The sequence below is a fragment of the Elephantulus edwardii genome, unplaced genomic scaffold (genome assembly GCF_000299155.1).
Source record: "Elephantulus edwardii isolate Elephantulus edwardi_28Jun2011 unplaced genomic scaffold, EleEdw1.0 scaffold00027, whole genome shotgun sequence".
Lineage (NCBI taxonomy): Eukaryota > Metazoa > Chordata > Mammalia > Macroscelidea > Macroscelididae > Elephantulus > Elephantulus edwardii.
The window spans coordinates 1817707-1828873 of NW_006399777.1; the positions used below are offsets into that span (position 1 = coordinate 1817707).

Genomic DNA, 11167 nt, shown 5'->3' on the forward strand with positions numbered 1-11167 from the left:
CAAGTCCACTCCACTGTGCAGCCTTCACTCTGGACTCCTGTCATGACAATAATACCTAATCATATATCCCTTTTAAACAGTTCTCTCCCTCATCTGTTTCAATGCAGTATACATTATGTATCCCATCTTTCTCGGTCTCCCCCAAACCCAATGTCAGTTCCTTTTTACAACAGTGACATTATGCAGTATTTGTCCTTTTGTGACTGAGATATTTCACTCAGCATAATGTCCTCCAGGGTCACCCATTTTATATAATGTTTAATGAGTTCCCTGTTTGTCAGTGCAGCTAGTATTCCATTGTTTGAAAATACCACGGCTTCTCTATCCATTTATTTGTTGATGGGCACTTAAGTTGTTTCCAGCTCTTTGCTATTGTGAACAAAGCCACAGTAAACATGGGTATGCCTAGAATGTTGAGATTTCTAAAGCTCCAGCCTAAAGCAGAAAGGTCTTCGTGACTGATCCTGCCCCCAGGTGCTTGATTCTCTGGCCCTGTGTTTCTCTGTCCTCCACATCCCCCTGTCTGCTGCATGGTAGAGGTCATTGGCCATGCTGATGGACAGCAGCAGCTTAGCAGGGCAGGGTCTCCAGGATGAGCGCTAGAGCCTGTGTGAGCAAAGCTGGCATCTTCCAGGTGTCTGAGGGGTCAGCTGCAGGCTGACGGCTATGGGTGTGAACTGAACTGGGAGTCGAGCGTTGGGCTAACACAGGCACATGTAGGCCAGCTGGACTGGGAACCCTCACAGAGACGCGTGTGGAATCCTGCCTGACGGGTCAGACCCATGCTCTTAATGAACCTGTGTCTTTGTCCTGTAAGTTCTTGGTCACTTCCTGTGTTGGGAGTAGCTGGTGACAGGGCCGAGAGCCTGGCAGGCTTGGGGCTGGGGACTGTCACTTGCCTGGCCACTGCATTTTCTTGCTTGCTGCCTGGGGAAGCTTACATCACCTCCCTTTGGGCCTTAGTTTCCCAAATGCAAGAGGAAGGTGTTGGGTAAATGATCCCTCAGGTCTCTTCCAACTCTAGAGTTCTCACTGTGTGAATACGAAGTCAAGGAATACAGTTTTGAGTTGTTTTTCTGTTTGTTTTTGCTTCTAAGCAAAAGAGCATCTTATATATTCAGCATTAAACAAATATTGAGCATTTCAAATTTTTTTAAAAAGATAATACTAAGTTCACAGTGAATCTATTTTATTGCAATTTATCCTGCTGGTTCACTAAGAGGCATAGAAATAAAACTGAGGAAAACCATATTTTCTTGATTGAGGGGGAAGTACAGTGTAGCAGTCAGGTAAGGATTAAGAATTTTATTTTACTTGGATCCCTAAGCAGTGCCTGTGGAATCAGCGGTCAGGAAATCAATGATTGCGTTGTGTAAATATGTTGCATAAGACGTGTTAAAAAGCAGAGATGCCTTTTGATGACTGAGGTGAGCTTGGCCCAAGCCTCGTGTGTGTGGAGGCTGGATGAGGTGTGGGGAGGACTGAAGGACGATTGCTGCGTTTGGAGCATGGCACTGGTTTGGTGAAGAATATGAAACACACGGGGTGGCCAGAAGGCCCCCTAGATCCCTGGGCCGTGTTATCAGAGGGACCAGGTTCTAGAAGATGAAATGGTCAGAAAGAGGAAGACCTTCAACAAGGTTGACCTGCTGACTGGAGCACCGTGTGAGGCAGGTGTGGGGTGGGGCATCCGTCCACTCTGTTGTCTCCACAGCTCAGGGTTCCCGGGCTGCCCCCTCACGAGGCCACGTCCTGGGAGAATGCTCGTGTTAGGTGACTTGGCTTCAGGGAACCCGAGGCTCTGCAGACGGCATAGCAGTAGCACGGTCAGCCCACTGTAGCGGCTGCACCCACCACATCCCCACGTGACGGCCAGTTTCTTTTTCCTACTTCACTCACAACCGGTATTTGTAGCATTTTCCAAGCCCGGGAAAAATGACACGAGCATTGAAAACATTCATGTTCTCTTGCTTGCTTAGAATCAGTTGAATAGAATGAGTTGAATATCTTGCTGTATTGTTTAATGTTTTCCCCCAGAAAGCCAGAGGTATTAAAATAAAAATGGAGTTTATTCTGCTTGTCAGTAACTGACAAAGTGTGTGATGAGCTGCTGCTTGTTGTTGGGTGCTGTGGGGGTCTGAATGCTGACCTCCCCTGTGTCCTCACTGTGGGGGTCTGAACGCCGCCCTCCCCGGCACTGTCCCTGGTAGGTATAGTGGTGGGTGTTACCGACCATCGAGTCACTCACAGCCGACCTTGCCGTGAGTTTTCAGGGCCAGTAAATTGTGTGGGAGGAGATTTCTCATCCTTCTCCCGCATAGCGGCTGTGGATTCGAACCGCGCGCCTTTGGCTTGGCAGCACAGCTCCTTACCGCTGGGCCACCGTTGATCGTAGCTGGGCTCTCTGATACAGGAGAGCCGTCTGTACCCTCTGTGTCACGGCGCGTTTCACCTGCTCATCTTCTCCTTGTGGTCACTAGGGCTCCACGCCGCCCTTGACGGTGTTCAAGGGGAACAAGCGGCCCTATCAGAAGGACTGTGTGCTCATTATCAACCACGACACCGGGGAGTATGTGCTGGAGAAGCTCAGCAGCAGCATCCAGGTCAAGAAGACGAGGTATGCGGGTGACGGGGCGGGGCGGTGACCGGATGGGTGACCGGGCACGGGGCGGTGACCGGATGGGTGACCGGGCGGGGCGGTGACTGGATGGGTGATTGGGCGGTGACTGGGCATGGGGCAGGTGACCGGACGCAGAGCAACAGGATAAGGACATGGTGGACGTTGGCTTACGTAGAGTGTGTGTGCCCTCGTCTGTGTGATCCAGGACAAGTCAGAAATTGTGTCTTGGCTTCAAATGCAGTAAATGCGAACCTGTTTGAGACCGAGACCGTGGACGCTGTTCATGGCTGTGGGAGGAATGGGTAACATGAGGATAAAGCCGGTCTTGCTGATGTCGTGGTGGTTTCTGTAGTATCCCCTTAAGGGCAAGATTGCCAGTTTCAGCCTGAGGGGGAGCGCTTGGAGGACGTGATTCTTCCGGTTCTTCACAGGGTCCGTTTGAGATCACGGTGATCCTGAAGCAGTTTGGCCCCTTTCCCTGGAAGCCTGCTCTTCAGTGTGTAACCCGGCAGGCGTTATACGTCTGGTGTGGACCCTTAGCTTTTGTTTGGAGGTCAGAATTCAGTCTGTTGTTAGATGTAAAACGGGTTCTGTCTGTCACTTCCCAACACATTGGCAAGGTACTGACATTTTAACAGGAGTGTTACTGCCTGGTTGTCTCCCGACTTCAGGCCCTTTCCTCCCAGTCACTCCTTGAGAAGAACAGCCCCCACTGTTTACAGAGCAGTTTGTCGTGTGCCGGGCACTGCTGCTTCGTTTTAACATGCACTCTGTGTTGTCTAACTCTTAGAAGTGACTTTCAGAAGGTGCTGTTTTTAGGAAAAAATCTATTTTTATCTAGCTTCAACATTGTGTTCAATATGTCCCTGCTAAACAGAATGTAAAGGAAATGTTTATAAATACAGTCATTTAAACGTTTTAGTGGAGTTGACTTGTGAAAAATTAACGGATGAAATGAATAGTCATCCTTCAGTCATTTTACTCAGATTTTGACATGTTAGCTTTGAAAGTCATATACCTGTATAGTATTTCTTCATAATTAATTTTTCCTTTATTTTTCAAGTTACTTGTGTTAAACGTTATACGGTGACATGTGACAAAATGTTCACCGTTTCTCCTTTTTTTATGTCCTGGATTCCGTTACCCAGGAAATGGACCTGAGTAGATGAGACTGAAGCTTAGAGCCACAGGTTCACCTCAGTTCTCATGGGGCAGCCTCTCTGCGGAGAGCTGGGTACCCTGTGTCTCCCCAGTGCCACATCCCGGAGCCCCTGTGTCTCCCCAGTGTCACATCCGGGAGCCCCGTCCACTGCGTGGTGGCCTGGGGACTGTCGGTGTGTCCTGTCAGTTGTTAGGAATTCAGGGTCTCGGGCCCTCCCAGTCGGAACCTGCATTTTGCCGAGAGCCTGCAGTGGTCTGTGTTCACACTGCAGCGTGCTGAGTCCTGGCTGGGCCAGCTTGCATCAGGAGTTGGGGTGGACGTTTCTGAATTTGGAGTGGGTCTCTTTCTCACGGGCAGGAGCTTACATGACAGAGAAGTAAATAGGTGATGGGGAAATTGGCCAACAGGGTGGTATTTCAGAAACTAATTTTATTTAGGAAATCATACACTTGTGATTGTAATTTTGTATCGAATACAAGTAGACCCATCCTTCCTGTTGGTAAGATGGGTTTGTGGCCACCCGCTGCGGCATGGCTAGTCAGTGTAGCACACATGACGTTCAGGTCAGCAGAGAGCAGGAGGTGGTGCAGCCTGCAGACAGGTGCCCTCAGCGTTGGAGAACCTGAGTTGTTGCTGTTCTGATTGATTGTGTTCCCGTTTCTCACTGCAGGGCTGAGGGGAGCAGTAAAATCCAGGCCCGCCCCTCGCAGCCTCCACAGCCCCCTCCGCCTCCACCACCCATGCCCTTCAGAGCGCCCACGAAGCCGCCCTCTGGCCCCAAGACATCCTCCCCCGTGAAGGATAACCCCTCTCCGGAGCCTCAGCTGGACGACATCAAAAGAGGTAAGAAGACATTTCCAGAAGCGTGCTACCACCTCGGGACAGAGGGTCCATGCTCTGCAGGGGTTGAAGGCCCCGTATTGACTTGGGGGGCTCTGGGAAGCATGGGCTACCAGGAGGATTGAGGGTGGCTGCTTCTGCCCATCTGACAAGGGTTTATGCCGGAGCTCCAGAATTTAATTTAGCATGGCCACCTAATGTCCCAGGGACTCCCCAAAAAACCAGGTGTGTCTTGGACCAAGTACAGTTGGAGGGTGAAACTCTGGGTATATTGAGAGGCCAGTCCTTAGAGAGGGAGGTCATGCTTGAAAAGGTGGAAAATGAGAGGAAAGCGAGAAAATGAGAGAAAGAGAGACTCTAAAAGAGAGAGTCTCATGGGTCCTGCTGGTGGAAGGCTCCCAGCCAGGAGCGGGTGGGACTTGGGTGCTGCTGGTGGGAGGCCCTCTGCCCTGGGGAATGGTGGGACTGGGTCCTGCGCGGGGCGGGTGGGAATCACTGACGTCCCCGTCCCCCCATCCTTCCCCCGCAGAGCTGAGGGCCGAGGTGGACATCATCGAGCAGATGAGTAGCAGTGACAGCAGCTCATCGGACTCGGAGAGCTCCTCGGCCAGCGACGACGACAGCTCGAGCAGCGGGGCCGAGGACAGTGCCCCGGGCTCCCCACCGCAGCCCTTGCACCAGCAGCCCTACGGCAACCGACCCGCCGTGGCCAATGGCACCGGGCGGCCGCAGGGCAGCAGCCAGCTCATGAACACCCTCCGTAAGTGCGGCTCCCAGCGGTGACTGTCTGTGTGACCCTCAGGGACGTGGGCGGGAAAGGGACGGGGTGGCACAGCCCAGAGCGGCAGCTCAGAGCCAAGAAGGCCCGCTCCCAGGTTTGTGGGTCCTGGGCAGTGCTGCGCCCTCAGCCAGCCTCTGACTCCGTGTATCACCAGCCTTTAGAACCACTGCCCACCCGTCTACCCGCTCCCAGCCCCAGGCCCTCGTTGCAGCTCCAAGCCCAGCCCGTGCACAGGCTCGGGGACCCGTCGGTCCGCATGCTTGGACTTAGTGACCCCTGGCTGCTTTCCCTCACCCTCGGACATAGGCGGCCCTGTTCCAGGGCTGGGGGAGAACAGTTCTTCACACAGCCTGGGGCCCCGACAGAGGCTCTCCCGCGCGACTGCCTTTTCAAGGTCTTGGCAGCAACCCCTTCGTGCGGCAGGCTGAATGTTCTCAACTTTGGACACGTTGTGCTGGGCCATTCTTGCCTTGTTCCTCGTCAGACCTCTGCCCAGACAAGGCCACCAGTCCCCTCCTGGAGTGTCCCCAGGTGTCCGGAGTGCTGCAGTGGCCCTGAGGGACACACTGGGCCCGTTCTGCACCGGTTTACGCAGCACCTGGCTCAGTGTCCTCTCTTCCCCGCACGGGTGGAAAGGCCCACAGGCCCACCGGGACCTTGGCCTAGTTCTTCATTGTACTTGAAGGTTGAAGGTGCTTTGCCTACTTTCCTAAGAATTTGCATTTCTACTCCAAAAGCACTGAATCAGAATCTACATTTTAACAAAAGCTGAAGCAAAAGCTACGTGCTGGGGTTCTCTGTTGCTCCTGATTCCACGTCTGTGGCAGAAATTCACATTCTTGGGAGGAGGCTGCCCCTGAATGCCCAGGTTCAGAACCCCATTTTTTCTCGGCATGCCAGTTCCTTTCCCCCGTGATGGAATGCCTCCTGGGCATTGGTGTGGCAGCTGCTCCTGAAACGTAACGCTGACACGTGACAGGACGGATCACCGAGGCGAGGGGGGCGGGCAGCGGTCTTTCCTGAGCTGTGCGCTTGCTGACTGGTTCTTCTTCTGTAGGAAATGACCTGCATCTGAGCGAATCTGGCAGTGACAGCGACGACTAGAGCCGGCCAGGCGCGTCCACCTCCGTGCACTGACCTCCCGCCGGCCTGGCACGTCCACCTCGGTGCACTGACCTCCTGCTGGCCGGGCCAGGCTGTGCGTGTGGGGAGCCCAGTGCCTCGGGAGCACGTGAGGAGTGGTTGCCGTCAGAAGCACAGGCTCTGCAGGCCTCGGAGGGTGGTGGTGTCTTCCCATGTTGTTTCTCTACGGTTTGTGCTTCGAGGTTTAAGTAGATTTCTAGAAGAACTGAGAATGCTGTACTCTAGTTTGGTGATGTTAACCAAACCACAGGAAGTGTGCACGGGCCCAGCTCACTCTGAAGCCGAGGTGTCAGAGGGCCAGCAGTTCCATTTCTAGCCTGTGGCTTCCTGAGTGGCCTGGTGGCCTGTACCCGTGGCCAGGGATGGGAGAGGGAGGGGAACCTCAGATTGCTGCAGAGAACACTGTTGACATCGTCGTCCAGGGTGGTGGGGAAGCGTCACCTGGGCCGGCCTTACCGTCCTGTGCAGGACGGATCTGGGACCAGGTCCTGGTGTCTGCTGGCTGGCCCCTCTCTCTTGCACCTACAAGAGGGACGTGTGCCTCCTCCCTTCCCCCAAGCTCTTGTTGGAGCTCGAAAGTCTTCCTCAGACCTCTCCTGTCCACTGGAGCTGTTCTGACTCCATAAGGCAGAAGAGCTGGATACTGGCAGATGTGGGGATCGTGACACGCGTGCGACTCTGTGCTGCCTTTGCACAGAGACGAAATCAAGGGTCCTTCATCCGGTGGGCTTGAGGGAAGGGAACTGTAGGAAGGGAGGGGCGCTGAAGAAGCCTGGGCTAGTCCACAGGGTGCTCCTTTGCCAGGGTGGCAAGAGGCGCTGCACCGTGGGGAGTGGGCACGCCCTCGGGGCGTCAGCCCTGCGCCCACCCTGCTGTCTGTGCCTGACCTCATGGACGAGTGTTTTCATGGAGACGGCCTTTGGTAGTGTGTGGTTCCCAGTGGAGTCTGGTCGCCGGGGCAGGCCAGTCATCGCTGTCCCTGCCCAGTGTCTGATGAGTCACCTGTAATTGGCGTGGCCGCGTCTCATTGACACACACGTGTTCTGGGACGCTCCCCCCCCCCCCCCCCGGCTTAGTCAGTGTGTTAGTGTCCCTTCCTTCTCGTGCCCCTCCCTCCCCACCTGGGTCCCCACCTGGGGCAGGTCAGTGGCACCTCGTGCCCTGGGCTAGCAGCGGGTTTACGGTGGGAGGCTGCGAGGCTGAGACTGTTAGTGAGTGGCCACTGGACTGTCCTGCTGTCCTGAGCTTGCTCAGCTGGGCCGGTGTGAGGAACGGGACCTGGGGTGGGTCTCTGGTCCCATCTCTGCTTTTTCTCTCCCAGAGTCGACTTGTACAGACAGAACCAGGTATTTGGGGTTATCAGGCTGGGACATACAGGTCCCTCCCGTCCGTGGCCCTACATGTATTGAGCCAGCATGTGGCTTCCAGACCCCGTCCGTGCCCACTTGTCCTGCGCAGTGCTGCCCGGCTTGGCCTCAGCCCAGCTCCCACCTCAGCCCAGGCCCCGCTCAGCCTCAGCTCGACCCCGGCCCAGCAGAGGCCCAGCCTAGCCCCATCTCCCCTCAGTCCCTGCCCAGCATGCCTCAGCCCAGGTCTCAGCACAGAGCTCCCAGTGCTTCTGGACACCATGGGCCCCGCCTGACCCGGTGGTGGAAGGAATCTTTTCTCCTTGGAAATGGAGCATTTGGCTTCTAAACCTGCTTTTCATGACAGTCCTCCTGCCAGCCAAAGCCGTCTCCTGCCCTTCTGCCCTGGGCCCTCCCTCGGCCTGCAGAGCCTCCCTCAGTCCCCATCTCCGCTCCTCTCTGAGGGTCTTCCCAGCCCCTTCCTGTGGGGTTCAGCTCACCCGAGTGCCTGCTGCGGGCACAGCACTGGCCGCCTCCTGCTTGGACTCTGACCTGCAGGGACTGTTCTCATCCCTCCCAGAACTCAGTGTCCATAAAATAGATACTCGATGTCCTAGCCAGTGGACACAGGCAGACAGAGGGGCCCATCCTGTCCACCTCAGCGGGAGCAGAGACGGTCCTGATGGATGGTCAGGGCTGTGAAGTCTCATTTAGGAAAAATGCCCTTTGATTTAGCTGGCTCTTCTGTCGGTCTTGTAGTAACGGGGTTAACCAAGGGGCCTTGGCACGCCTGGTACAGACGTGAAGGGGCTGGCCTGTGGTGGTGCCGCCCCTCACGAACACTGTCACTGTGGCAGAAGCATTAATTCTACGTGTGAACTTACTATGTGCTTTGGTGGTGGGAAAACTTGAAAATTCCAAAGTCCTTATTTGAGAGGCTAGTTCAGTAGGATGTGTGTATGTGTGTGAGAGAAATGTATTTATCACATCATCATGAAAGATGAGTCTGACTGTAGCCGTGGACTTACTGGTCCAGCCAGACGGACTGCTTCCATCTGACAAGGAAGGTGGGATTTCCAGACTCAGGCCTTAACCAGCAGGTTCGAAAACCAGCTGAACTGAAGTGCTAGGAAACATGGGCTTTTGTTGCTTCTGTTTGGGTTTTATTCTCTTGTTCTTTTGTATTTTGCTTGATTTATGAAGTAGCCACGCTGTTTACATTGTGTAAGATACTTGCTGTGTAAAGTTTTCTTGATTTTATTAACAAATCATTATATTTAAATAAAAAGTGAAGGTCAGCAATTCATTAGTGTTCTTGTCCTTTTTTTTTTCTTGCCGTCACTGAAAGTCAGTGAGACGTGAACTTGGGGCGAATTGTCCACACGCTGCACTGACCGAGTGATTCCTTTGTGCTTTTGGACAGGAAAGAGTCCGTAAAGATGCAGAATTAGGACACCCTGCAGCGCCGGCAACCCTGGCACCCATGGCCGTTCCACTTGGCCTGGTGGGACACGCTCACCTCTGGGTCTCAGCACCATGGCCAGTCGCTGTCAGGTGGTTTGACCTCGGAAGGACCCAGGTGTGTGAAGTTGACCTGCTCCTTGGGCCTCAGGGCCGTGACCCTTCACAAGCCGATCACTGGCCTGTCTTCGCAGGTGCCCCTGGGTGGTCTTACGAGACTCCTTCCACCTGGGATGCGTGGAAGCCCTCCACCCGCCTTCTGGCCCCTCAGGGTCCCTTCTTGGCAGGAGATGGTCCTGCTCCCCACTGTCCACTCAGAACAAAGCTTTGTGAGGTTGATATCCCACCCCCCCACAGACTGTTAAAGACGGGGACCCTGGACTTTTTACAGATTCCCCGGCACCTTTCAGCTGATTGGATGCTCTCAGTTTGTTCCAAGCCAGAAGAGACGTGACGTGAACCAGGAGAGGAGTAAGGCTGCTCTGTCCTCTTCCGTTTCCGAGCAGACTCCGTTCCCTGAGGTGGGGGGGGGAGACTGAGCAAGGGGTCTCACCTGGGGAGTGGCAGGTGCGTTTGCCACAGTGGACGTGGGCACAGGTGTGCACTAGGGATGTAACAGACCAGCAGTGGGGGACGCTTAAGGGCTTATTTGCTCGCACATTCTAGATTGTACTGGGCAGGCTGGTCTGGTCCTGGCCTGGTTACCTCGTGACTGATGGAGCATTTTGGGAGGCCTTGGCTAGGACAGTGGGCATGTCCACTCGAGGCCCTGGGTCTCGCCTGGGTGTGCTGTCATCATACAGACACAGGGGACATTGAGACTCGAGAGGGAGGGAAATAAAGCAACTGGTGGGACGGTTCAGAGTGACAGGACAGGAGGTGGACTCGGTGTGTGAACTGGGATAGTTAGTGTGATCGCACCTTTACACACAGCCCACGCTTCCGACACTGAGAGCACGACCATGGAGTCCGGATGCACAGAGACCCTCCACTGGGGCGTGGCGGCTGGAAACCACACAGGTCACCCATCATTCTCCCGTGGGGACATCAGAGGCACGGCCTGGTTGGCATCATCGCCATGTGGACCTGACCACCTGCTGCTCCTGAGTTGAGAACATGGTCCCAATTCTAAGGCAGCTCCAGGCGGCTGACCACTTGTCCCAGGAGACGCTCATGGCTCCTGCAGGGGTCCCGGAGCCCTGCTCGGACTGCACTGCTGGGTCCAAACAAAGCTAAACCCACTGCCCGTTCACACCTGCCACCCCCTTGGGCCTGCTGCCCTCTCACACCCTGTCCTCTCGTGCCCACTCCCACTGCCGCCTCGCGCCCGCCGCCCTCTCATGCTCACTGCCCTGTCGTGCCCACTGCCGTCATGTCAGAACCCGCTCTCAGCCGCCCCCCCCCATCAGGTCTGAAGCTGCACATTCCCTGGAGGAGACAGCCCGTCTTTCTCCGGAGGAGCTGCTGGTGGATTTGAACCCCCCGAGAGGTGCAGCCTTGGGGTGGGCAGCACAGCTCCCTCCATGGCCACAGCGTCGGTGAGAACTCACAGTGGCCCCGCAGGACGGAGCAGGACAGCCACGTGGGGTCCACAAGGCCATATTACCTGCAAAAGTGGGCTCCACGCCCTCCTTCAGCTGCTGCCAGGCTCCAGTCCTGGCCTGTCAGCAGCTGGGCTCTTAACACCGTGTCCTCCTTGGGCGTCTGACCTGGCTGGACGCCCAAACCCAAGCCACGCGCACGCACACACACACGCCACTGCCACAGCGTCAGTGCTGACCCGCAGGCGGCCCTCCTCCAGCTGCAGGGATGGG

The 11167-nt window shown here is 55.3% G+C and overlaps 1 protein-coding gene across 1 annotated transcript in view; it reads left to right on the forward strand.

The window, feature by feature from the left end:
* EAF1 (ELL associated factor 1) overlaps positions 1–6507 on the forward strand; it is a 9141-nt gene extending 2634 nt beyond the window's left edge. Inside the window, exons 2-5 of the mRNA XM_006883401.1 lie at positions 2481–2617; positions 4453–4625; positions 5152–5382; positions 6461–6507. Of these exons, the coding sequence (XP_006883463.1) occupies positions 2481–2617; positions 4453–4625; positions 5152–5382; positions 6461–6507 (588 nt within the window). The remainder of the gene's footprint in view (positions 1–2480; positions 2618–4452; positions 4626–5151; positions 5383–6460) is intronic.
* Positions 6508–11167: the final 4660 nt, after the last annotated feature.